Source organism: Lepus europaeus, chromosome 3 (genome assembly GCF_033115175.1).
Source record: "Lepus europaeus isolate LE1 chromosome 3, mLepTim1.pri, whole genome shotgun sequence".
In the NCBI taxonomy this organism is placed as follows: domain Eukaryota; kingdom Metazoa; phylum Chordata; class Mammalia; order Lagomorpha; family Leporidae; genus Lepus; species Lepus europaeus.
This window is the reverse complement of record NC_084829.1, coordinates 54,625,193-54,651,967: the sequence shown is the minus strand read 5'-3', so window position 1 is coordinate 54,651,967 and position 26,775 is coordinate 54,625,193. Positions and strand designations below refer to the sequence as shown.

The 26,775-nt window shown below is 36.6% G+C and overlaps 1 protein-coding gene across 10 annotated transcripts in view; it reads right to left on the bottom strand.

Annotated features, from left to right (window-relative positions):
• The window catches only part of MLIP (muscular LMNA interacting protein), a 295,954-nt gene that overhangs the window by 29,091 nt on the left and 240,088 nt on the right, over positions 1-26,775 (bottom strand). For 7 of the 10 annotated variants that reach the window (XM_062187543.1, XM_062187544.1, XM_062187545.1 and 4 more), the window contains one exon: positions 6,674-6,880. The exons of the other annotated variants lie outside the window; for them this stretch is intronic. In XM_062187543.1, coding sequence (XP_062043527.1) covers positions 6,674-6,880 — 207 coding nt within the window. The remainder of the gene's footprint in view (positions 1-6,673; positions 6,881-26,775) is intronic. 10 annotated transcript variants of the gene reach the window in all.

Here is a 26,775-nt window from a genome sequence, read left to right as displayed (position 1 = left end):
CCCCACCCTGAGTTACCCAATAAGACCAAGTTCCGGTTCCTGGCACTAATAACTTCCTTGTTAACACACCCTTTACTAGATGCCTTCTCTTCCTTTTCTTAGTCCCCTATTCCTCTAATTGGTGTTTCCTAGTAACACCTCCCAAAGTCACACCTAAGAAAACCTCAGTTACAAATGATTCTCATTATTCATAGTAGTGAGACCCTATAAATTCATGGTGAACATGGAATTAGTGAATACTGAACCATTGCTCTTGGCAGAAATACAGAATTAAGTTCCTGCAAGTTTCAACAAATAATAAGCAAATCACCTGTTCAATGTGTGTTTCTTTTAAAGATACTTACTTGATATCCTACTGCTTCATTAATACTGACCAATGACACTAAAACTCATGCTGAATGGAAACCTATCACACACACACATACACACACACACAGTTTCTCTATAAGACACATCACAGTCTTGTTGCACTTAGGAGCTCTGAACAGCACTTCAACACTATACTTAGGGGCCGTTTTAAACTACAAAAAATCACCAACAACGTACACATAATAAGATAGAAAAATAAACAATGGTACTAAATAGATGGCAAAAATGACAGTTGTTCACATGCCAGCTGATTGAAAAAACAGAGCGTTGCCTTATTCATGCTCAGCTGGAACCATGGGCATACGTTACTCAAGTGTTTCCCTGCTCTGTGACTATCTACATCGGACTGACTAACAGAGCAATCACAGCAGGTATGGATTTGCAGTTAAAAATAAATTGTCGTGAGTAGCCAAACTGACAGATGTGGACTCCTGGAGTTTCTTATGGTGAAGTTGAGGGGTGTAAAGGAGGAGCAGAAAAGGAAATGAGGTAATCCAAGGTGAGGATTCTGAGATAGCCTCAAAGAGTTCACCTACTCCCAGTATGCAGGTTAACAATATTCACTGTGGTTGGCACTGTGCTGCAGTGGGGTAAACCTCTGCCTATGATGCCACGTGGGTGTTGGTTTGTGTCCTGGCTCTCCACTTCCCACCCAGATCCCTGCAGAGGACACTGCAGAGGATGTTAGAGACCACATGCATCAGAAGAAGACCAGATGTCTTCTTCCTCCACATCCTCACCCTATCTATGCTCCCACGCCATGTGCAAATTGGATGCAGCTGGCAACAAAAGAGAAATCCTCAGTTAACTGAAATTATTTCAAATGTGCTAAATCCATACATTGACTCAGATCTGTTTTTTTTTTTATCAAAATAGAACCAATCATAATTATTCAAGCATCTGGGGCTCATAGTAAATAAGCTGGGTAATTTTAGGACTGATTCATCATTAACATATATTTGTTGTACACCAATAAGGTAGAAAATGCCATATGAATAATGTCATAACCTAGAAAACACCAAGCCAAGCACAATGGATAGATACATACACAATAACTTACACATAAGATGTCTTGGCACTGGCAAAGATTATAGAAATTGAAAAGAGGGGAAAAAGATTATTTTCGATGTTGATTCATGGAGAAACTTCATAGGAGAAGAAGAAAACTTGACTTGATCTTAAAGTATGAGGATAGTTTGAATTAACAAGGAGTAAGTAAAACAAGAGAGAATATTTTGTATGGGGAAAATGCATGCATAACTGGAAGAATAAGGAATTACTAAGGCATGTCCAGAGGAAAATAAGTAGAAAAGTTTAAGTAAAGTAAAATAATAATAGTGAACAGTATGAGATAATAAAATAATAATTGCAAAAGAAGAATTCATTCAACTTGGCAAATATCTAGCTGTAAGGGCAAAGCTGAAAAAGCATGAAACATGATAAATGAATTCAGTTTTGACTTTAGGGACTGAGAATGATGATATTAATGACAGCAGTAGGGAAGCTATTGCTATACTAGTTTGAGGCAAAATGAATAGTGAGTTGACAACATGTCAACCTAGGGAAAATGATAAGCAAGCAGCATACTGAATCTCATTGAGAAACAAAATTGGAAATGTGGCTTTGAGACATCAGTACTAAGATAATCATTTGAAGATTGCAAGTAGATACATATCTGAAGTGGGGCAATTAGAAAGAGGAGTAGAGAAGCAATAACTGTCCACAAAGAAATCAATGAAGGATTAGTTCCAGAGTTGGAATGCACATAAAATCCCAAGAGCAAAGTGAGGACAGAAATTTGAGACAGAATGACCAACTGTGTCAATTGATACAGAGCTATAAAAGAGATGGAGGATTGGTGAAATTCGACTGAATTGCTGACAAGCAGTTTATCCTTGACAGAGCAATTTCATAGAGTGGTAAGGATAAAAAAAAGGCTTTTTAAAGGGGTTAAAGAGTGAGTTTATTGAAAAGGAATGGAACCATTGGCTACTGACCACTGTGAAAGAAAGAAAATTTTGAAATTACTAATTTTAGCAATTTTATGCAGCATCATCAAAGAAAATGATGGTGAAGTGATCATTTTACATTTCTTTAAAAGATTTATTTATTTAATTATTTGAAAGGCAGAGCTATAGAGACAGAAGGATAGAGATGTTCCATCCAATGGTTCACTCTCCAAATGGCTACCATGGCCAGAGCTGGGCAGATCTGAAGCCAAGAGCCAGGATCCTCTTCTAGGTCTCCCACTGGGTGCAGCAGCCCAAATACTTGGACCAGCTTGGGCTGCTTTTCCAGATACATTAGAAGGGAGCTGGATTGGAAGCAAAGCAGTTGGGACTCAAACCAGTGCACATATGAGATGTCAGCAAAACAAGCAGCATGCTTTACCCACTACACCCAGTGCAGTACAGGCCCCCATTTTAATTGTTCTTTAGGATCCTGCAGATGAAGGGGCGGCATCCAATTTAGAAAGATTTAATGAAGACTCAAGAGAATGATAGGAATGATAACACCCAAAGGTTTAGAAATAATAAGACCTAATCTTTATATGGTTCTTATTATTTTTCAGTCACTTTTCTAAATGCTTTACTCTTTTTTAACTTTTATTTAATAAATATAAATTTCCAAAGTACAGCTTTTGAATTATAGCGGCTTCCCCCCCCCATAAACTCCCTCCCACCCACAACCATCCCATCTCCCACTCCCTCTCCCATCCCATTCACATCAAGTTTCATTTTCAATTATCTTTACACACAGAAGATCAATTTAGTATATACTAAGTAAAGATTTCAACAGTTTGCACCCACACAGAAACACAAAGTATAAAGTACTATTTGAGTACTAGTTATACCATTAATTCACATAGTACATCACATTAAGGACAGAGATCCTACATGGGGAGTAGGTGCCCAGTGACTCTTGTTGTTGATTTAACAATTGACACTCTTATTTATGACATCAGTAATCACCCAAGGCTCTTGTCATGAGCTGCCAAGACTATGGAAGCCTTTTGAGTTCGCAACTCTGATCTTACTTAGAGAAGGCCATGGTCAAAGTGGAAGTTCTCTCCTCCATTCAGATAAAGGTACCTCCTTCTTTGATGTCCCATTCTTTCTGCTGGGATCTCACTCTCAGAGATCTTTCATTTAGGTCATTTTTTTTTTTTTTGCCACAGTGTCTTGGCTTTCCATGCCTGAAATACTCTCATGGGCTTTTTATCCTGATCCAAATGCCTTGAGGGCTGATTCTGAGGCCAGAGTGCTGTTTAGGACATCTGCCATTCTATGAGTCTGCTGTGTATCCCACTTCCCATGTTGGGTTGTTCTCTCCTTTTTAAATGCTTTACTCTGACTACTACATCTTATTCTGGTGATACTCTGGTAAGGTGATACTATTATCATTCCCATTTTAAAAATGAATAAACAGAGGCATGGTGAGGCTAAATGATTTGTCCAACATCTGGGTCAAGAAATGAACCTAGAGTCACCAGAGGCATCACACTATTATCACTGTTTAAGGATTAAAGAAGAGATAAGAGAAATTACTACCTTCCTGAGAGCAGAGGAAAGAGGAAAAAAAAAGTGAATATACTGTTTTATACTGAGACGAAAAGGAAAGTGCTCAAACATCATCATACAGTATGATGTGACACTATATGCAGAGTTCTACATAGCTTGAAAGCAAGAAAAGGGGTGAGAGATTAGAATGAGAAATTAGGATATGAGAAACTGGGTGAAGATTTAGAAGAATGCATTGCAGTTTCAACAGAACAATACAAAGTTTTAAACACCTTCTATAGCTGCAGTTGATGAAAGATCCTAAAGATTGACAAGTTAAGCAAGTTCAGCCTGGTTCTTGGGGTGGGGCTGCGATTTGAGTTTGAAGAACAGCCCATGTGTAGAGCTGTAATATTGGAATAGATGTAAGATTGAGGAAAGTATTAAGATATTGGCAGAAACTAATTTAGATGAAAGACTATGTTTTACAATCTTAGGCAGGAAGTTACTTCAAGCAAAATAGAACAGTCTCAGTAAGTTAGTATACTGTTGCCCATTGTTTACAATGCAAACTTTGTAAATGTACATATTAAATTTGGTAATTCATATATTTTAATAGGAACAATAGATATATGAATAAGAAATTAAATTAAGAAATGTCTTACTATCTTATTACTTTCACTATTTTGGATACAAATGACAATTCAGTATCAATAAATCCCAGACTTTGAAAGATAAAATCTAATATGAAGATTTGTGATATAAAAATAGTCTTCCTACTTCACAAAGCTCATATGCAGTGTTATTCACAGACTGACAATGAAAGACTACCATATGAATGAAATACCAGGTCTATGCATGCTGAATAATTCCAGAAAACACTATCAAAACTTCCAAAGAATGAATTATTTCCTATAATTAAGATCTATAAAATACAATCATAATCCTATCATAGATGATAATTTATAAAGAAAATTTTATTAAGAATTTTATTTTAATTGGCTTATAGATAAGATAAATTTAAGCTGCTAAAATCAATCAAAGATACATTTTAGTTCATGTGACCTGAATCTCTGTATCATATGTTTTATACTTGTTGGTAGAAAGAAACTAAAAACATTTTATATGTTTGTGCTTAAGTTTACTGGTTAAACAAACTATACCATGTTAGATATTTAAGAGGTGTTTCCAAATAAATGTTACTGGCGCCATAAACTAGAGTGCCAATTTGTTGGGTCAACAATAGGAGTCACTGTGCACTTGCTCCTCATGTGGGATCTCTGTCCTTAATGTGCTGTACATTGTGATTTAATGCTATAACTAGTACTCAAACAGTATTTTACACTTTGTGTTTTTTTGTGGGTGCAAATTTTTGAAATCTTTACTTAACATATACTAAATTGATCTTCTGTATATAAAGAAAATTGAAAATGAATCTTGATGTGAGGGGAGGGTTGCAGGTGGGAAGGAAGTTATGGGAGGGGGAAGCCATTGTAATCCATAAGCTGTACATTAGAAATTTATATTCATTAAATAAAAGTTAAAAAAGAGAAATATTACATTTTATCAGAATTATTAACTCTAATTACTAAATGTATTTCATAAACATTGGCAAATATTAAATCAGAAAGTTTCAAATAGCATAAAACCATTTTTTAAAAGTTATATTTTCCCTAACCAAGAGTAAGAAACAAACAAAACTCATAAAAAGGCCATCCTATGCCCTAAATCATTTTGCTGACAGAAAATGGGTATTTCAAAAGTTGTTCATTTCACAATTGATCATTTATTCATTATGGGTGGTATTATAAATAGAAAAATCTAATTCTTCCTTGTATAATAGCATTTACTTTTCAACTGATTGTGTTTAGATTTGGTTTATGAATTTTTTCCTAAAAAAAAAAAGTTTAAATGCCCAAGGAATTTTGCTCAACTATATCCTAGAAGATGGTTTTCACTGATTTCCAAGTATAGAGATATACTTATTTAATTAGATATAAATAATTTGCAAAGTAAAAGCTTGTAAATATTTTTAAATTTTATAGAAATATTTGTTTGGAGGCTGAACTTGACCAGGCAATTCTTTTAGAAAATTTTCAGGATCTGAAGGTCAGGACTAATCAGGATATCCTATGGCAATGGTCAGAAGAGCAAAGGGCACTTATACATAAACCACATGTTGTTTCAACAGCTTATTTTTTTAATGCACCATACAAGATTGCATTCCAAAGCCAACTATAAATATCATTTTATTTGTATTGTTTCATACACACACATACACACACACATTTGAAACACAGGTTTTGAATGCTTCATTTTTTTACATATTCTTTGGTACACACTATGAAGCAGCAAGGTATATTTTAAAATAAAAGGTTAATGTAAGATTGCAGGAACCTGCAGTAAATTCCAAATACTCCTTTACCTATTTAATAATTTTAAGTGCCTCTTCATTAATGCACTATAATTTGAAGAAGCTTTTTAAGAACATGGAACTGAGACTAGAACATAAACTAATAGTGGCATATTGTAAGATTTCAGAAAATTTCTTGGAATTTTCACATTAGAGTTAGAATATGAAACAATGAAGAGCACAAATTGGGCAATGACTGAAAGGAAAGACATTTTTCTTACTTCCCAAGGTCAATAATGATCTCCTTGTAAAGTAATATTCTGTAGTATACATATTTAATATTCTTAATACATTTAAAAATTAAATATTTAAGTATCTGCAATATATGTAATCCTCCACATTTAGTTTTAAGTTAAGCATTGTAAAGCTTCAAAGCACAGGAAATTCTCACCTTGTTATACGTGCTGTGACTAAGGAGGGTGGGAGAATTCTCCTGCTCATCAGTCAAGGAGAAGGAGGACACATGACTGAAGGGTCCAGGGGTAAGACAGTCAGCATGGGGAAGGTTCTGTGAATGCAGCAGGGACTTAGCAGGAGGATAGAGTTTAGTCTGATACAAAGGATGGAGGGAGACAGGCTTGTGAGGGACTGTCACACCCTGGGAAGGAGAAAGGCATAAAGAGTACATTAGTGCACACAAGTCAGGCACACTTGGATTTAGATCTAGTGTAGACATAAGTCAGAATGAATAACTAGTAATAAGAGCCTGGCCTAGGGAGGAGGTGGGACACGTGCTTTCATAGAGTATCCTTTGCTCTTTCAATAATCTCTCTAGGTGCCCCATTTCCTCTCTCTTTTGCATAATAAAGCAAGAATCTGCAGAATGTCTCCTGAAGTATTTTTTTGAGAAAAATTATTTGAAAAGTAAATTTTTTTGAAAAAATTTGTTGAAAGTATTGAGGAGAAATGTATAAGGAAAGAGAGAGCCCATCCAATGAGGGGTGGCTGGGGTTAGACAAATCATCACAGAAAAGGTGGGAAACAGTGGATTTTTAAAAGATTTATTTATTTATTTATTTGAGAGGTAGACTTATAGACACAGAGAGGGAGAAGAGAGAGAAGAAGGTTTTTCCATCCACAAGTTCACTCCCCAAATGTGCACAATGGCTGGAGCTGAGCAGATCTGTAGCCAGGAGCCAAGAGATTCTTTTCGGGTCTCCCATGCAAGTGCAGGGGTCCAAGGACTTGGGCCATATTCCATTGCCTTCCCAGGCCATCAGCAGGGAGCTGGGTGGGAAGTGGAGCAGCCAGACATGAACCAGGGCCTATGTGGGATACTGGCACCATAGGCAGAGGCTTAGCCTACTACGCCACAGCGCCAGCCCTAGCAGTGGATATTAATTTAAGGATGTTTGTGATTTGGTATGCAGGGCACCAGGGAAGAAAGTGGAATGCACTGCAGAAGATATAGACACACAAGCAGAGGGACAGAAGCACTAGGTTCAGCTAGTGGCATAAAAAATTACGGAGATAAGTTAGCATAGATAAGGGAGCCAGGAGAGGTCAATCTAGAGAAAGTGAATGGGATTGTCTTGCAGCAATTAGATGAATTCAGTGCTGGAAGGGGATGTAAAGAGGCCTTAAGTAAGTGTCGTTAACATGGAAAGCAGATGGAGATGCCGAGGAAGTAGGAACTACCAAAGGAAGCCATATGGGGCAGGTACTATGGCACGGTGGCCTGGGCCTTGCCTGAGGCCTCAGAACCTCTTATAGGTTCTGGTTCATATCCCTGCTGCTCCTCTTCCAATCTGGCTCTCTGCTGTGGCCTGGGAGAGCAGTGGGGGATGGCCCATGTGCTTGGACCCCTGCACCTGTGTGAGGGACCCAGTGGAGGCTCTTGGCTCCTGGCTTCGGATAGGCCCAGCTCTGGCCACTGCGGCCAGTTAGGGAGTGGGCCAGCAGATGGAGGACCTTTCTCTGTCTCTTCCTCTCTGTCTATGACTCTGCCTCTCAGATAAATAAATGAAATCTGTAAAAAATATAAAATAAAGAGGCCATAAATTTTGAGAATGGAGTAAGACAATCAAAGAGTGAGATTTCTTGAGGCTACACCAAAAAGCTGCAACACAGCGATCCCTCTAAGTATAGATCTAAAAATAGCTATGTTTTCAGCAATCTATAAGCATAGATTATATTTCTAAAATTGAACAAGTAAGTTGATGGGCCAGCATTATGGCACAGAGGGTTAAGCTCTGGCTTGCAATATTGGCATCCCAGGTCAGAGAGCCAGTTTTAGTCCAGGTACTCTGTTTCCTTTCCAGCTTCCTGCAAATGTGCCTGGTAAGGCAGCGGATGATGGTCTAAGTACCTGGGCCCCTGCCATGTATGTGGGGATCAGCATGGTGTTCCTGGCCCCTGGCTTCCATTTGGCCCTCACTTGGCTGTTGCAACCATTTGGGGAAGTTAACCAGGTAATGAAACATCTCTTTCCCTCTCTCTTTATAACTCTGATTTGCAAATAAATAAATCTTTGAAATACAAAGAAAAGAAATTGAAAGTGATTACCCTACAGTAAAAGCTCTCAGAATATGAACCCTATGACATGAAACCTGCTTAATTCACCTTTGTGATCACTAAGGCAAGTGTGATACGGAATATAGTGTGTGCTTAATGCAGGTCTGTTTGACTTTTCAAAAGTATGCAATAGTTTTCTGAGTTCAATAATGTCTTCTATTATTTTTCTGCTCATTCAGCAATGAATAAATGTATTTGGCTTTGTGTAAAATGGAAATTTAATATAAAATGATGCAAACTGCCTCAAATGACATCCAGCTAACTGGTGAATTCAGCTGTTAAAACTGTAATTAATATTTTTATGTAAGTTAAACTCAAATCACCAGATCCATACTTTAAGTCATCAATTGACTTTCTCAAATTTACACTGAATGTGTTTGTTGTATCCAAAAAGTTTCATTTTATATATTTTTAAGCAATGATTTCCAAGCTTGCTTGGAAAAGATGTGGCAGGTAAAAATTACAATTCTACAGTTTTTATGTTTGAAAGATGAGGGGTTTCACTTGTCTGTACTTTGAAAAAGTGACTAAGCTGTTGTTATTTTTATTATGTCCTTGTTTGATCTGCAAATGTTTCTATTACATATAGGGCAAATAGAAATATATTCTTATTTCACACCTATTGCAAGTATACATTTATTTACATTTACTGTGAGAAGATAACATCCTCTATACAATATTCTGTATCTTTTTTTTATTTAACAAAAATTTTGGAACATTCCTCTATCTGTACGTGAATGCTATTGATGTTCAAACAAGACACATCTATCTGATTATAGTTATCATGCTGTTCATTCTCTTAGAAGTTCTGGATGTATCACTTTACATACAAGTCACTTAACAGAGTAATAAGTTTATCTCCTCTTTGCCAGGTGTAGTTTTTGCTTCTTTTTTTTGTTTGTTTGTTTCATTTCATCAGCAAGTAAATCTAACATTGTGAAACAGCAGCTATGTTAGTGGGCACCTTAAATGGGGCACATGTAGTATTTGTCCATTAAAGATGGTGATTTATGAGATTGAGAAATAAATGAAAATGTATTCAAATCCCATATTTTATGTTAGCAACAATTACTTTTATTAATTAGTGTGTAATGTGATTAGCATGAAAACAGAATTAGGAGTACAAGACTAACTGTAAGAAGAGGACAGCATTGTTATTGATACTTGAAGGTGCTCAGATAAAGGCAGCCTGGACAATCTCTGGTTTATTCAAGAACCCGTTCTCAACATACACTCTTGTAGTGACCCTGGCCCACAGGAACCAAGGTTTTGCCACAAGTGGGATCTGGTGAAGTCAAGTTCTCTACATTTAGGAGGGAAATAGTTGGAGAAGGTGGGCAACTCTGCATTTTAAACTTACTACGTATACTGTGCTCAGTCTCCCACACTCAGGACTGAGGACAAACCTGAAGATTCTGTGGGATGAGGTGGTGTCTACAGGTTATTGCAGCAGCTGGGCAAAGAGGGAGAGCAGAATTTTGTCAGCACTTGAACAGGATGGAGAGAGCCACGAACCTTGGCCAGGCTCACTTGAGTCCCATCCAGCTGACGGCAGAGCACACACAGGAAAGGCTGCTCGGAGGCCGTGTGTTCAGTGTGGATGCCACGGGAAGCACCTGCTCTCTCTGTGCTGCTGTCTCCTGTGCTTCTTACAAGGCACTGCCCTGTGAGGCACTTGCCCAATACCCTGGAAATTTTCTCTGCCTCTTGTGTTCAGAACCCTGTGTCACTTTTCCTTGGATTCCTCTCATATTTACTAGGCCCTAAAGGAGCTTCTTGGGAAAACAGAATATTAAAAGCAAACTTTTGACAATTTGTTGAGAAATCATTGTGTTCTATTATTACATTAAAATGTTTAGATGTTAAGTTGGAAAATAACCGCCTTCAGAATTTTGAAAATATTTTTACACAGACTTCTACTGTGCAGTGTGGTTGAGAAGCCCAGCAGTTCATTCTGACCATTTGTATAGGACACTGATACTTTGCCTGCTATCTCTCTCTCTCTGCAAGAACACAAGGTATTTTTGTTTCCAGTAGTCTGAAAACTCCCCCAAAATGTGCCTTGAGATGAGTGTGTGTTCATCCACTATGGGAGGAACTTGGTGATGCCCTTTAAATTGTGACATTTGCCTGTTGTTTTGGAAAATGCTCTGAAATTGTTTCCTTTCCCATTTTCTCTCTTCTCTCTCTGGATGCTGAGCAAGCTTGAGGTAATCCTCTAGTTCTCATCATTTTGCCTTTTGTTCAACAGCTTGAGAAGTTTATTTATCTTCCAACAACAGTGACGCAGGAAAGAGTATTCCCAGGACACAAGACTCTCTCAGTGCCTAAGGCAAACTGGCATGGGGGTTTGCCCACCTCCTACTTTTATAGTGTATCCTTCATTTCTGTTATATATATTTAACCCAACAGCTTCTGCTTATCTCTTAATTTTTTTTTTTAGTATTTTGTTTTGATTTTATAATGACACTGTCTTATCTTAATTCTGAAAGTATTAACTTTACAGAGCTTATTTATCCCAAGAAATGTTTTATTTCTTGTTTAGTTGGCTTTCGGTTTTGCTTTATGTTTGCATTAAAATTCCTTCTTGGGGGCATTCCTCAAATTTCAGGATATCTGTGATTGTCTGCTAGTATTTTAAAGTCAGGAATTAAGAGTGCTTTGGAAGCTGAGCACATGGATTGAGATATTTGAGGTTCATTGTTCAGGACTGCACCATCTCAATAAGGGGAGGACTCTGAGCTGGTCAGATTTCTTAGTGAAGACTTTCCAGAGCTTAGACTCTGGCTAAGATGCCAGAGGTCAAGCAACCAGTGTTCTGAGATGTGAATAGGGGGAACACCAGGACTGTCAGCATGAACCTCTCATAGCATCACACAGTTTCCTTGTCTCCAGTACAGATTCACTGCTCTCAACTATGCCCTGTCTTTGGAATGGGAAAAATAGAGTCACTGAGAAACATGGGACTGAGCATAGCTTCTTCTTAAATAGCTCTCACTCCATCTTCCTTATTGTAGCTACTATTCCTTTACCCTTTTTTCAAAGACATCAGGCACTTCCAAATCCTAAAACTTTTGAGAACACTTAATGCTAAAGTGGAATCTCTGCTTGGTTTTCTCCATGATTGGCTTAGGATTTAGTTTTCTTGTGTATGCTAAGTCAGTTTTCTCTCATGACTCCTCTCTTTTTTTCTCTTGGTTATGGGTTTCACTTTAAAAACATATTTGTATTGTAATTTTAAGGAAATATTGGGAGGGGGCAAATTTAGAGACGTTTTTGAATACACCACTCTCCATGGCAAGTCCTTATGAGATTTGTTTTATTTGTCTAACAAAAATGGCACTTACAGTCTAGGGAAATAATAACATAATTTTCTCCTTGCATTATTAAAATAAATCCCACTTGTTTTGGATGTGGCATTCTTAAATGTGCTACTGGATTTTGTTTGCTACTAAATTAAGGTATTTGCATTGATATTCATAACTGAGATTGGAGTGAAGTTTTCTTTTTGTGCTACTTTTTTTAGATTTTGATAACAATCTTATACTTGAAAATAAAATGGTTTGAAAGATATTCTTGTCTACAACTGTCTGCCATTAGAATTATTTGTTCTTAAAACATTGAAAGAATTCTCCTGTTAATGTACCTCTGACGTGGAATTTCTTGAGGGATTCTCTTCATCATTTTTTTCCCAATTTTTCTTTTGCTAATTGGCTTACTGGAGTTTTCCCTATATTTTGTATTTTCCTAAGAAATATTTCTTGGAAAACCATGAATTATTCATTTCACTAGAAATTTCAAATTCCCTTGCAAAAGGTTGAGAAAAGAGTGTCATGTTTTTACTTTTTATCATTAGTTATTTCCATGCTACTATTTTGCATTCTGTATTTTCTCTTTACTGATGCTAGTTAAGAGTTTATGTACTTTATTTTCCAGAGAACATATTTCACATTTATGGCTTTTTTAGTTTTTCTGATTCATGGTTGTCTTTATTCAATCATTGTTAATGCATTTTTTTTCCTTTTTCACATGCAATGGATAGGGATTTTCTCTCTAAATAATGTTCCCTCTAAACTTTTCTGGTTTGTTTCTTAATCTTAAATTTCCCAAACTGAATATTTAATTGATTTGCCTTATTCTTTTTCTTAATCACTGATCATGCAGTTATACAAATTTATTTTATGGATTATTTAAATTATTTACTATAAATTCTAATAGATAATAAATTGAAAAAATAATTTCCTATTTTTTCATATAGAATTTTTTTTCAAGCTGGACCTCTTTTTTACTATTTTAATGTAATGCATTTCACTATTTTAACATATGTTTTTAATTACTATCAGGTAATATATGATCATCATAGGAAAAAAATCACAAAATATAAACAAACCAAAACGACAATGTTTAAAACACTCTCAATCCTATGAACTCTAAGAGACTCTTTCAAACAACATTTCTGTTTGGAGGAGGGGGGAGTGCATTCCTGATTTCAAAATATATTACAAATATATTACAGTAATCCAAATAGTATGGTACCAGCATAAACAGAGATACAGACCAATGGAACAGGACATAGAGCCTCCAAAGAAATCCAAGAGTCTGGCATTGTAGTGCCAGTTAGGCCACCATCTGTGACACCAGCCTCCCATATGAGCTCCAGCTTAAGACCAGGCTGCTCCACTTCCCATCCAGCTCACTGTAAATGCACCTGAGCAAGCACTGGCAGATGGCCCAAACACTTGGGCCTCTGTTACCTATGTTGGAGACCCAGATAGGGCTCCAGAAAGCTGGCTTCAGCCTGGCCCAGACCTGGCTGTTGCAGCCATTTGGGGTGAAGCAGTAGATGGAAAATCTTTGTATGTCTTTCTCTTCTCTCTCTCTCCCTCTCTGTATAACTCTGCCTTTCAAATCAATCAATCAATCTTTAAAAAAAAATTACAAGACTATAGTCAATCATTTGATCTTTAACAGTGGTATCAAAACTCACAACGGGGAAAGACTAGTTTTCTCAGAAGATGGTATTTGGAAACCTGGATAGCCACATACAGAAAAATGATCTTGGAACCTCATACCAACTCAAAATGGGTTAAAGATTTAAACATAAAGCCTGAAACTATACATTGCTAAGAGAAATCACAGGACATAAGTCTGTGAATGACTTTTTGAATATGTTCCCCAAAATAGGAGCAACAAAATAGATGATTGGGATTGTTTGTATCAAACTAAAAACTGCTACACAGCAAGGAAACAACAGAGTGAAAAAGCCATCTACAGAAGGGGAAGAAATATTTTCAAAATCTGTATCCATAAGTGACTAATATCTAAAATATATATGGAAATCATACAACTAAATATCAAAAAAACCCTCAAATATCCGTATTTTGAAAATGAGCCAAAGACCTGATCAGACATTTCTGAAGAAAGGATTTACAAAAGGCCAACAGTTATGTGGAAAGGTACATGATAGCACTAATCACCTGGGAAACGGAAATCAAAACCATAATGAGATAGCACCTTACATATGTCAAAAGATATTATCAAAAAGACAAAAGGTAACAAGAGCTGGCAAGGCTATAGAGAACAGGAAACCAAAATACATGCCATAGGAATATAAATTGGTATAGCCAGTATTAAAAACTCTATGAAATTCCTCAAAAAAATGAACAATATAACTAGCAGGGCAGGTATTGTGGTGTAATGGGTTATACTACTGTTTGACACCTGTTCCCATGTGGTTCCAGTCCTAGCTACTCCACATATGAACCAGCTTCCTGCTAATACATCCTAGGAGGCAGCAGATAATGGTTCAAATGCTGAGGCCCATGACATCCACGTGAGAGATCCAGGCTGAGTTAGTTATTAGCTTCTAGCTTGGCCTGGCCCCGCACTGACTTTTGTGGTCTTTTGGGAAGTAAACCAGTGGGTGGAAGATCTCCCTCTCCCTCTCATAAACAAATAGACATGTTAAAGATTTTTTTAAAATGAAAGAAATCTTGCCTTTGGTACCAACATGAATGAACCTGGAGGAGGACATTATACTAAGTGCTATAAGCTAGAATGACAAATACTGCCTGACCTCACTTATTGTGGAATCTAAAATAGTAAAATTAATAGACGTAGAAAGTAGAATAGTGGTTGCCAGGGGAAGCAGCCAAGGGAAATGAAGCAATGGTGACCAAAGGCTACAGAGTTGCAATTATCCAAGCTGAATAAATTCTGGACAGCTGATGCACAATGATGTTACTATAATCAATAATACTACCTGTACTAGAAATTTGAATACTAAGTGTTCTTACCAGGCACAATAATAGTAACAATAGTGTCAATTGTGTGAGGCAATGGATTCCTTACCTTGATTGTGGTGATCATTTCACAACACACACATATATCAAAGTAGCAAATTGTGTACATTACATTTGCACATTTCATAAATTATCAATTATACATCAACAAAACTGTAGGAAGAAGGAAGAAAGCAATGGAAACTTTATTTTGAATTTCCTTGATCAAAGACAAGTTGAAATGTAACATTTTCAAGTTAGAGAAGGCAGTCTTCCTGTGTTTTCTAGGTTTGAATTAAGTTACATGTTTGTATGTCATCTCAGAGAAATTCATGTGTATCACTTCTACCTTAGAAACTAATAGGTTTTATATTTGGCCAAATATATAGTTTTGGGTAGTTTTACAGGTATTTTAAAAAGTAATATTTTGTTTGTAAGACACAAAGTCCAGATAAGTATTTTACGACTAATACATTTTCACTTAATTCTCATCTTGTGTCTTGTTCTTGTTTTATGAATGCTGATGTTGTATTTTTTATATTTAGGGACTCTGATGATTGTATTTCCCTCACAAATTTTATAATTTAGTATTGCATGTATTTTCCTTCTTGCTTATAAAGTTTTGGGACTGAATTCAACCTGTCCACGGCGAAGATTACAAACCTCCCTTTCCTTTTGTTTGCGGTACCTTGATCCTTCATCATTTTTAACTATTCTCATCACATTAAAACTACAAGGTTAAGGATTAATCTTGTATGCTAACTAATCTGGAAGAGTTTTTTTTTCCTTTTTTATTTATTTTCTTAGTAAATAAATCTTTCTTGGACCAGATGCTTTTGCAACAGGTATATATGGGGAGCTGACCAGAGCTTGGCATTGTCTGTGCTCCAAGGTTTGGGCTGTAAATTGGTCCAGGTTTTACTTCTCTCCAAATAATGAAAGTCAAGCTGTATAGCACTGTAGGTAGCAACTTGTCTATGCCCAGTAGCAGCTTGTTTATGCCCAGGCTACCGGGGAGATAGATAGATAGAGAGAGAGAATGCTGCAAATTTATTTACTCTGTGATACAATGTTTAGCCTCACCTCTCAGCTTAGAACAAAATAAGAGCAAGGGAACTTTGGCCTCTAACAAACACAGGGAACTTGGAGTTTGCAAATTAAACTTTACCCCAACTCCAAGAAGCATGTTGCTGACTCTGTGCTCTGCAATCATGGTATCCTTGCTCTATTTCCTTTAATGCATACTTGCTGGTTTTCTCCACTGATTTCCACTGTATGCCATTTATCCTGTGACTTGGAGATAACATCTAATGATTTGTGATTTAACACGAATTTGTGCTTTTGTTTCTCCTCTTTTGGGTTACAGATATCAGAATGATATAACAATGAACTACAGATTCAGCAAATGCCTTCTTTAAATTAGGAACTCCCAAGCTTATACTTTTCAAAAATAAATATTCACAGTGCATCTTGAAGTTTGTCACTTTTCAAAACATTTTGCAGTGAGATAGCTTGAGAATCTCTGAATGATTCAAAATATTTTTCTAGTCCTTCTCTCTCAATGTTGTAAAGATCACATGTGTCTGTATATCCATAACTGTGTGTGAATGTGTGATTGGACATATACTTTGTCACACAGCTTATCTGTGGGTCTGTATGTAACTGGAACCCCATTCTGTATCTTTATATATACTTCATTGTTATTTAATATAAATCCATGGATTTCTCATAAAGCAGTTCTTTTATTAAAGAAATTACCTATTTCAAAGCATAGTTTTCTCTGATTTATTTTTCCTTTAAGGTTCAAAAATGTAATTTTTTGTATTTTTCATATTTAGAACACAAAAGGTAGTAAATACTGAGAACATTTTTAAATCTATATTTTGATCCAAACACATAATAAAACTCCAATCCAGTAGGCCGGCGCCATGGCTTAACAGGCTAATCCTCTGCCTTGCGGCGCCGGTACACCTGGTTCTAGTCCCGCTTGGGGCGCCGAATTCTATCCCGGTTGCCCCTCTTCCAGGCCAGCTCTCTGCTTTGGCCCGGGAAGGCAGTGGAGGATGGCCCAAGTGCTTGGGCCCTGTACCTGCATGGGAGACCAGGAGAAGCACCTGGCTCCTGGCTTCAGATCAGTGAGATGCGCCGGCCGCAGCAGCCATTGAAGGGTGAACCAACGGCAAAAAGAAAGACCTTTCTCTCTGTCTCTCTCTCTCACTATCCACTCTGTCAAAATAAAAACAAAAACAAAAACAAAAAAAAACCTCCAATCCAGTGTAATGTTATCATTACTCAAGAATTTAGAGGTGATTTCTATGCATTTTGTAATTTTATCAAATGATAACAAGGGAATACATTACAAATTATCATTCTATTTTTTCCTATGTATTATTTTATAATATTTATTGCAGCAGGAAAATTTTGTGTATCCTCAGTTTAGCTCAATTTTTAATTTTTCCTCCAGTAATATTCCTCAAAAGAATATTTTATCACTTACATTAGTAAAACTTCCACTATTTCAAAGTTCCATATGTCTTTAAATAATATCAAAACTTGCATATCATCTTCATGTTCTCAGATTCTTACATTATAAATTTCTTAAATAATTATAATGCAATGAATAGTCCATATTTAAGGCAAAAATATAAACTTTAGGGCTGGTACATTCACAATGAAAGTAGACATAAATTTATACTCCAAATAGTTTTAATCATTTCAAAACATTGGCCTACTTCTTGTTGAAGTTAAGTAGGTTACCAGTGTTTAAAAGTCATATTAATGGCTGCGAACGAACTTTAACTATTATTTTGTATTGCTTATGCTTGTTTCAGTTGTGGTACGGTCAATCTAGATTATTTTGCAAGTATGTTTTCTTTATAAAGTCACTTACTTGTTTTATGAAGTTTATCTTAGAAATAGTTAAAAGAGTAAATCATATATCTCTCTCAGCACATGAGATCAAACAAAGTGCAACAGCCAGCGGAGGCCTCTCTTTCTATTGCACCAAATTGCAAACAGTCTCAGAGGAAATCTCAGGTGAAGTGAATGTGAGATGTAACTGCTCAGCACTTAGTCTACAAAGGAGATGTGTGTTAACCAGCATAAATTAGCAATGCTTAAAATATTTGTACTATTTTAGATTAAGAATCTGAAAACTTATTGCACAGAGGATCAGCTGGTAAATACTGTGGCTTTTCAACAATAAATCTGTCACAATGGCTGCATATTGCCCTGGTAGCATGAAAGCAGGCTTAGATAGTATATAGATAAATAGACATTCTTTTATCCCAATAAAACTTTATTTATAAAAACATTGGTATACCAGATTTGGGCCAATAGCCATAGTTTTTGACCACTGTTCTAGGCTGAAAAATAACCATATTAATAAAATACCAATCATGCGTGACTTGTACCTCACCTCTTCCTCAATGAATTATCTTGAGATTAGTATATATACTTTGGAGATCATTATTCTAAATTATTCCTGGAAAGAAGTATCATTGTCCTCTGCTTTAGTATTCAATGTACGCAGCTTTTAATTTTGTTCTAGTTTTTGAGAGAAGACCACTGATCATAAAACAGTCTTGTACAAGTTTCTATGAGTTAGGTAACATAGTTATTTTTGATAAAACGTTTTAAAATGCTTTTCACTGACTTGCAAATTGTCTTCTTCAATATAAAATTACTGAGAATAATTATTTTCAAAAACAATAAGCTTTACTTGAGTTTGACTTTTTAAAATGAATTAATTATTTTGGTTGATTGTCATATCATATTAGAAAACTTCAAGAAGACAAGAACTCTTGAAGCAAATAATATTTTTGTTCATTAGAGAAAAATCAGCAAACAAATATGCACTGAATAAATAATTTATCTCTGCTTAATTGACAGAGACATCAGAAAACAACGTTACAGCCATATCTGATGTGTTCACTTGTCTAGAAAAAGCCCTTTTATTCAAGTCAAGTCAAACATTAACTTCTGAAGCTGTTTCCACTGCAACACCAAAGGGCATTTGAAGACATTTTGGGCTCTGCTCATTAAAGCCTGATATCTGCGACTCTTGGTCCTATCTTGTCATTATGAAGTCAACTCCTTTCATGTGGTGTGGAAGTGAAAGGAGAAAATCCATTCTCTCCAATCAAGCTGTCCCGGCTCACATTATGTACAAGGCACCTTCGTGAACTCAGAGTACCTCTTATGAAATTAGTGGAGCCATTAACTCCATTCTTTCTCCTGCATTCCCACCTCTTTGGTAAAATGTATGTATATTTTTCAGCTTTATTTTCAACCTTCCTTTATTTCGGCCTGCTTTATTAGCAGGAAACTAAAACCATTCAAAATCAGAATCATAGCATTTCTGCAACTGTTTTAATTTAAAGCAACACCCTGTTAATAAAGTCAAGGATAGCTATGCTGTATTCCTAAAGAATAGCCTCTTAATCCAAAGGTATATAAATATATTACAGACAACATCACAGAAAACCCAATTACTAAGAAATAAGAGATTCAAATTACCTACACCTAAGAGCAGCCCAGAGTAAATCAGATGTCTTAATTTTGAACATACAGCTTAATTTTCTTGCTAATAAACCCTGATTTTAAAGAATCCATGTGCACATTTCAAGCAATATTTAGCTATTTCAAATCTTGATTAGAACTGAACAATTTGAACTTATGAAGTATGAAAGAAGTTAGCATATGCTTAGCTATTTCAAATCTTTACAAAAATTGTTTTAAAAATTACAATATAATTTTCAGAAAGACTCAAGATAATTTTGTGTTTATGCTGTATGGTTGTCTAATAGCAAGGTTCACAAAGCAGATGCCATGAATCAGTGTTGAAGATATTTAATGGAGCCATATTCAAGGAAAAGGAAGAAAATCTTACATAATATATCACAGTGGACATAGACAGTTAAATGAATGCTGAATTGGGTGTTTCTCTGTACATATAGTTTAATTTCTGCCTTATATTGCATGCCCAGATATAACTGGATGAGAGGAGCAATTTAAATTGAAGAAGTAAGAAAATAGGATAGAAAAGAGGTTTTGTGAATAAAGGCAGTCACTCCTTTATTTCTACAATTACACTAAAAGGATATAAGAATAAATATTTTAAATTTGCATTCCCTGTAAAAAGCTCACAGTCCATTCTCAGTCATCATTTTAATTTAATCATCGCAGTATTATTCCCAATAGCCAAGATATGGAAACAAACTAGGTGTCTGTCAATGGATGGATAAAGAAAATGTGGTACAATGGAATATTACTCAGCCTTTAAAAAGGAAATCCTGTTATATTTGACAACAAGGAATAACATGGAAGACACTATGCTAAATGAAATAAGTGAATCACAGAAGGACAAATATCTCATGATCTCACTTATATGTGGAATATAAAAATAGTCAAAAGCATAAAAGCAGAGTAGAATGGTGATTATAAGATATTATGATGTGGGGAAAACGTTAAGCTGATGGATAAAGAATAAAAGTTTCAATTTTAAGATATATAAGTTGTGCCAACATGATCGTAACTATAATCAATAATACTCTATTGTTTACTTGAAATTTTCTAAGAGTGTAGATTTAAGTTTCCTTCCGCTACCCTTTACATATACACACACAAAGTGACCATGTGTGGTAACAGATGTGTTGATTAATCTGGTTGTGGTAATCATTAAGCAAATCAAACATATCAAATTACCACTGTAAACACTGTAAACATATGCAATTTTTATTTTCCAATTATATCTCAATGAAACTAGATTTGAATACCTGGAGGAAATTTTAAAAATAAATGTCATCACTTTTTAAAAATAAATCACGAATGCAGATTAGTATAGATATTTCTATAAGAAAAGGTGATTAGTAGTCCCATTTTTCTAGAGTGAAACTGAAGTTCAGTCAGGACTGATTTTCCCCAAATCACTTAGAACCTGTGTTCTTTCTACTGCATTTTATGATCATGTTTTCTCTCTATTTTCAAAAAGATGTCAAAGGCTAAGATAATGAGCAGCCTGAGTAGGGTGCCCAAGAGGATCAGAGGACCAAGAGACTAGGAGCATCACTTCCCTTGATGGGGTGGAGGGGAGCCTGTGTGAACCAGACAGCTCAGATCAAGGAAGAACAGAGGGTGGAGACAAGGTTAAGAGTGAAGGACAAGACAGAGACCAAGATCTAGAAAATTACTGCTCTCTAGAATCTAAACCCCATGGTGGCAGGCATAGAGTCTGCTTTATTGCCTGAGAAATTACTCATGCTTATTTCAGAGTCTGGCACAAATATTAAATGGCCAAATATTGAAAGTAAATAAAGAGCTGGTGCTGTGGCATAGCGGGTAAAGCTGCTGCCTGCAGCGCCTCATCCCATATGGGTGCTGGTTCTAGTCCCAGCTGCTCCTCTTCCAATCCATCTCTCTGCTATGGCCTGGGAAAACAATGGAAGATGGTCCAAACCTTGGGGTCCTGCACCTGGGTAGGAGACCTGGAAGAAGTTCCTGGCTCCTGGCTTCAGATCAGTGCAGCTTTGGCTGTTGCAACTGTTTAGGGAGTGAATCAACACAAAACTTTCTCTCTCTCTCTCTCTCTCTCTCTCTCTCTCTCCACTTAAGACTCTCTGGTCTTATTTGTGAAATCTCTTCGACACATACTCTATCTTTTTGATTGGTTGTGTATTTATACTTATCACTTTACCAAGTGTGCTGGCATTGGTGCCTGCCTCCTTGGTAAGATTGAGTTGAAATCCCCTGGCACATTTCTAGTTCCACCATTGGAGGTAAGTACGAGTGAGCATGTGCCAACCTATATATCTCCTCCCTCTCTTATTCCCACTCCTATCTTTAACAGAGATCACTTTTATGTTAATTTTAAACGCCTAAGGATGATTGTGCATTGATTACAGAGTTCCCCAGTGTAAGCAAATAATGAAGGATAGAACTAAAAGGGAGAGAATGATCCTGTGGGGGAAGCAGGACACACAGCAGACTCATAGAATGGCAAACGCCCAAAAGAGCACTCCTACCTCAGAATCAACCCTTGGGACATTCGGATCTGGCTAAAAGGTCCATGAGAGTCTCACAGGCATGGAAAGCCATGACATGGTGGCAAAAAACAATCTAAATGAAAGATCCTGGTGAACAAGACCCCAGCAGAAGGAACAGGCCATCAAGGAGAGAGGCACCTTTCTCTGAAGGGAGGAAGGAACCTCCACTGTGATACGGCCTTGACTAAACAAGTTTAGAGTCAGTGAACTCAAGGGGCTTCCATAGCCTAGACAGCTCATAGCAAGAGTCTCGGGTGATTGCTGACGTCATAAATAAGAGTGCCAATTGTTAAATCAACAACGGGAGTCACTGGATACATGCTCCCCACGTAGGATCTCTGTCCTTAATGTGTTTTACTATGAAACTTAAAAACAACACTACTAGTGGAACAATACCCTATACCTTGTGCGGTTGTGTGAGTGCAGCCTGTTGAAATCCTTGCTTAGTATATACTAGGTTGATCTTCAGTATATGAAGGTAATTGAAAATGAAACTCGATCAGGGGTGGGATGGGAGAGGGAGGGGGAGAAGGGAGGGCCACAACAATACAAAAGTTGCACTTTGTAAATTCACATTTATGAAATAAAAAAAAAAAAACTAAAAAAAAAGACTCTCTGTAACTATGCCTTTCAAATAAATAAATAAATCTTTTAAAAAAAAGTAAACAGAAAGGAGTGAACATCACCCATCACATCACATCACAGCGTTACAGAATCCACACACCAGGGAACAGCATTTCCAATTCTTTCCTCCCCATGGTTTTGTGCTCTATGTTCCTTTCACTAACCCAGGCACCTAACGATCAATTACATTCTGCATGTCCCAGAGTGGGAATTTTAAAACAGAAATGTAAAGAAGTAAGTCCTTATTTATTATTTATATTTATTTATTTAGAGTTTGCAGAATAAGTTTTGAGAACCAATGCCAATGGTAAAATTTGATACAGAAAGACTTAGGATTTGAAAATCCTGGAACATCAAAACTCTGGAAGAGTAACTAATTAATCAGACAAAGAATGAATGAAGTGCACTTTAACTGAGGGCAAGAGACAGGGAGAGAAGGAAGGAGGGAATGGAGAGAAGAAAGGTGCTCAGATGCACTAGCGTGTGACTGAGAAAGGCTTGCATGCCCCACTGTCATATATGGGCTGAATCTGAGAGTATATTTGGTGATGGTTAAAATAATCCCTGATAAATTTGAGGAATCAGTGATTACAAAGGATTTATACACTGAGTTCCCAAGTAAAACCAGAAGAAATGGCAGGACGTGCAAGCTCAAGGAAATCATACACTAGAAATGGCTGTTAAATGTGCCTTTATAAAAAGGATATATGTCATTTTTGAGAGTAAAAGGAGATTTTTGGAAACCAGGTGGATTTTAAAATTGTGAGAAACCCTTTTAGCATAAATAAGAACTATTCCCTTATATAGGAGAAAAATGATCCTAAATGAATGAGTATAGTAAGTTATTGATGCCTGAGATCTGTGACTTACTGTGAAGAAATAGGTCCATCTTTATAAAAAGGCACAGAAAAATGAACTGATGTGCTCTGTTACCTCCATGTCACTGAATAGTTATTTTCGGAACAGCCTTTCCTTTCTTAGGACAACTAGGAATAGATTATGGTTTTGCTATTTGGTGTAACATTTTATATTTAAGATTCCATGCATATAATTATCAGCTAATTTTCCACTTATTTATTCATTTATTCCAAAAAAATTTAGATGTCTTAGAATTTAAAAAATTTACTATTTTAGAATTCTGAGCAGATGGTCTACATTCTTCATATTTATATTAGAACATTACAATATTGTTCCTGTTAGAACATTTGCATACATTTGGTGCATTAATGTAAGTTTTATGTTGTTCATGTTAGTAGAATATTATGTTTTTACAATGATCTTACATTTTTAATAGATCGACGTTTTGTTTTTTGAAGTCATTATTTCTTTTTTTTTAAAGATTTTATTTATTTATTTGACAGGTAGAGTTACAGACAGTGAGAGGGAGAGAAAGAGAGAAAGGTATTCCTTCTGTTGGTTCACTCCCCAAATGGCTGCCCCAGCCAGCGCTGTGCCAATTCAAAGCCAGGAGCCAGGTGCTACTCCCTTGTCTCCCACGTGGGTGCAGAGGCCCCAGCACTTGGGCCATCCTCCACTGCTTTCCCAGGCCACAGCAGAGAGCTGGAGTGGAAGAGGAGCAACTGGGACCAGAACCTGCATCCATATGGGATGCCAGCGCCTCAGGCAGAGGATTAACCTAGTGCACAACAGCGCCGGCCCGAAGTCATTATTTCTTAACCAGAAATTCAAATGAAGAGATTGATGATCTGCCACTAAATTATGTTTCTCATACAAAGCCTGTCACACAGTCCCAGAGAGAGATTTAAAAAGTGAATAAAAATAATTCCAAAACTTAATCATAAGAATTATCCCAGAGTTTTTTGTTGAATCAAAACATGGTGCCTTCTGTATTTAAAGTATGCAGAAAGAGTAAACTAAAAACAAGAAAGACATGCAATAACATGTTCACACTTGTGATTAAAAAAAAAAAAAAGGAGCCTCATTTAAAGTTGAGGTTGCCTACTTGGTCTTCTTATTCAAACCAGTTACAACAGAAATGGTTGGTAATTTGCTGATGTGAAAAAAAAAAAACCAGCAAGTATTAGAATTCTCAAAAAGACTGCAGAGTAGGTACATGTGTGCATTTAATGGAATTTTGCATATACACACCTCCCCGCACACACATGTGCATACACACACATACATACATATATACATACACTTTTCAAAAGAAATAATCTTCCTTTCAGAGCTTCTAGTTTAAGGCAAAGCAACACAAAGTTATAATTTTCCTATAAGTAATAGTGACAGTAAATTATATTGATGATTCCTCAAGTTAAATCAAAAGCAAATAAGTGACTTTAAAGATAGGAAGAAATAAAATTTTCAAAAGATTTCCTATTTAAAATTGCTCAATCCAAATTGAAGTAAATAAATAAGAGATACACACACAATCATGGTAAACCCTATGGAAGCAGATTTACGACATAATTTTAACCTATACAATAGATTAACACTTTCAATTACTCTAAATTTAGTACCTATATAGTACTTGCTTTCCTTTTCCTCTTCCAAATCATCTAATCATAAAATACCATAAAGTCTCTAATAATATTTCGAGACACAAACACAGATTTTAAGAATAAGAGGCAACTTCATTAGCACATTGCACATCATCTTCATTTTGTGGATGAAGAAAATAAGGTCCAGGATAACGAATATCTTAATCTAACAGTGTGAATTTTAAGTTATAATACATACTGCTTGACTTATTTTTTAAAGATTTTATTTATTTATTTATTTATTTATTTATTTTAATATTTTCTTTATTTATTTGACAGGTAGAGTTACAGACAGTGAGAGGGAGAGACAGAGAGAAAGGTCTTCCTTCTGTTGGTTCACTCCTCAAATAGCCGCAACGGCCGGAGCCGCTCTGATCCAAAGCCAGGAGCCAGGTGCTTCTTCCTGATCTCCCATGCAGGTGCAGGGGCCCAAGCACTTGGGCCACCCTCCACTGCCCTCCCAGACCACAGCAGAGAGCTGGACTGGAAGAGGAGCAACCGGGACTAGAACCGGCGCCCATATGGGATGCTGGCGCAGCAGGAGGAGGATTAACCTACTGCGCCACAGTGCAGGCCCCGACTTTTTATTATTTTTTAAAAGATAGGATTTATTCATTTGAAAAGCAAAGTTACAGAGAGAGAGGGAGGGGGAGAAACAGAGAAACAGACAGACAGAGAGAGAGCAAGAGAGAGAATCTTTTTCTGCTGGTACACTCCCCAAATGGTCACAACAGCCAGGGCTGGACCAGGCCAAAGCCAGGAGCTTCTTTCAGTTCTCCCACATGGGTACAGGGGCCCAAGGACTTAGGCTATCCTCCACTATTTTACCAGGTGCAATAATATGGAGCTGGTTCAGAACTAGAGCAGCCAGGACACAAACTGGCTCATATGGGATGCCAGCATTGCTTAACACACTGAGGCACAATGGTGGCTTTTGCTTAACTTTTAAAAATTTTCCCTTTTCAGTTGATTGACCTGACACCTAATAATTGAGGAAAAATATCTATAAATGTGAGGAAGCCATAATTTTGCTGATATATCTAGAATCGAGGAAAGTGCATAGGCCTTATTGAAACAGGCTATTTTGAGTAGAGGATAAAAGATATTCCAGTATTGGAATCCAGTATTGGAGAATCCTATATATGGAAGTTGGCATAGATGAAACACAGAAACAGTCTATTACAACACTGTAAGAAGGCACCTAGCCATTGTTGGTTGAATTCAAATCCATTGGCAGAAGTCAAAGTCTGAGCTTCATGTGTCATAATATTGTTTTTGGAAGAGAGCCCAAAGATGTTCTAATCCTGGGGTTTTCAATGCCAGCACTATTGCCTTTTGGGGTTGAATAATGGTTATGGTGAACTGTCCAATGGATTGTAGGATGTTTAGCTGCATCTCTGGACTCCACCTGCTACATGCTGGTAGCATCCCACCTTCTCAGTTCAGACAACCAGTAACATCTAGGACAAAATCAATTCTTACTGAGAATCACTAGCCTAGTCCAATCCCTTCATTTCACCAATGAGGTTC